Source organism: Ptychodera flava, chromosome 11 (genome assembly GCF_041260155.1).
Source record: "Ptychodera flava strain L36383 chromosome 11, AS_Pfla_20210202, whole genome shotgun sequence".
NCBI classification, from domain to species: Eukaryota; Metazoa; Hemichordata; class Enteropneusta; family Ptychoderidae; genus Ptychodera; species Ptychodera flava.
This window is the reverse complement of record NC_091938.1, coordinates 5,365,885-5,367,608: the sequence shown is the minus strand read 5'-3', so window position 1 is coordinate 5,367,608 and position 1,724 is coordinate 5,365,885. Positions and strand designations below refer to the sequence as shown.

Sequence of the window (1,724 nt, the reverse complement as noted above, 5' to 3'; positions counted from 1 at the left end):
TAAATGTAGGCTTTGACAAGTTAATTGGGAGTATTTCAGCGGTAAAATGTCAAAAGACAGGGTACTTCGATTGTTGGCTGTATGGAGCATAAGTTGCTGCGCGAATCGTGTTTAATCTGCCAATTACAGAGAAGTTTCTACCAGCGAAATGAATTTCTCCATAATATCTTGGCGATTAATTTGCTACATTTATACCCCATATTTCACTAAAGAATGTGAGAAAAAAATATCCCTCTCTGCTGACGTCACTTATGACGTCAGCCGCGACTTTACACGTGACTACGACGTCACATATTATGAAAGATAAGTATCGTGACTGCCCTGGAAAAAGACAGGTGCATTAAGTGCCCGGTGTCCGGTTCAGAGCGTGTTGCGAACACGAAACCCTTTTTCGGTTTCTCGGTTCATCCAGCATCAGCAATTTAAGGTTTGCATAATCTTTGTGACCCGTTTGAAACCATAAGGACTTGGCGCTATAACTACCTTACTAACTTTTTATCATCATCAAACAATCAGCCGTGACAACAGAAAAAACGTTCAGTTTATAGCCACTCTTGTCTTCTCATAGCATACTTGTAAGGAACTGCATTGTGCCTTTGTAATACGAAGGATTTGAAATGGCAGACACCAACTTGGGGCCTTTGAAAAAACTTGAACCTGCACTGAAAACTCAGAGTGGTTGCGCCGACTCAAATTCCGACGCTGGTAATTTTAGAACCGGTTGTCGCCAAAGATTGGCTTCGGTCAATTTTGCGTTTCTCATGTTGGTGCTAAATTGTTTCACTCTAACCATGGAACTCAGTTTTACTTTCATTAGCATCACCAGCATTCAGAAACGGTACGGCCTGTCGAGTAGATTCATCGGGCTGACAGAGACACTGCAAGAAATCACCGACATTACTTGCATAATGTTAATCACGTACTTTGGCGGCAGGCCCAACAGTCACAAACCGCGTTGGATTGCGACGGCGTTTCTAGTATGCTCTCTAGCTTTCTTCACTAAGGCGCTCACCCAGTTCGTGTCGACCCCCTACAATTACGACAACTCCAAGCTTACGGCGAATTCCCATAACGTTAAGCTTCCAGACGTGTGCGTCGAGCAGAATGGGACGCAATACCTGCAAGACGTTGATGACATTGTACAGTCAAACACCACCGAGTGCCAGAGTACCCTGGCATCGTCACTGGTACCAAAAGGTTCCGAGCCGGTAATTCTCATCTTGGTTGCTTCTATATTGCAAGGCGCCGGCAGAAAGGCGGCTTACACACTTGGTATGCCATATATTGACGACAACGTATCGAAAAGCAAGTCACCTATGTACATCGGTGAGCACACACTACACCTATTCTTTATCGCCATGGAGATATCGCTTTTTTCCTAAATGAAGCTTTGATTTCATTGTCCACCTAATGTGCAAGTGATGTATTTGGAGGGTATATTTGCTGCATGTAGCACATTCGCCAGTCTCATACATGTTTGGCATGGTGGCTAGCTGGCTGGAGGGACGGACATGTATATGGATGAATCGATGAATGGCTGGATGAATGTGTAGTGAAATGTGGGCTTTCGGCCGTTGGCGGCGCCCTCCTGCACAGGTGCTGCGCCGCCGTTGTATTCATGGAATGCCAAGCCTCGCATGTACATTACGCATTTCCCCTCACCAACAGCAGAATGATCCATACCGCCGAAGAGAGCAGACGTCCTTACGTAAAGCCTTCTGCGG

The 1,724-nt window shown here is 45.5% G+C and overlaps 1 protein-coding gene across 1 annotated transcript; it reads left to right on the top strand.

Annotated features, from left to right (window-relative positions):
- The first annotated feature begins 791 nt into the window (after positions 1-791).
- Positions 792-1,382, top strand: LOC139143881 (solute carrier organic anion transporter family member 2A1-like). Its single transcript, XM_070714469.1, has one exon. It carries the CDS (start codon positions 792-794, stop codon positions 1,380-1,382), a length of 591 nt encoding a protein of 196 aa, XP_070570570.1.
- The last annotated feature ends 342 nt before the right edge of the window (positions 1,383-1,724 follow it).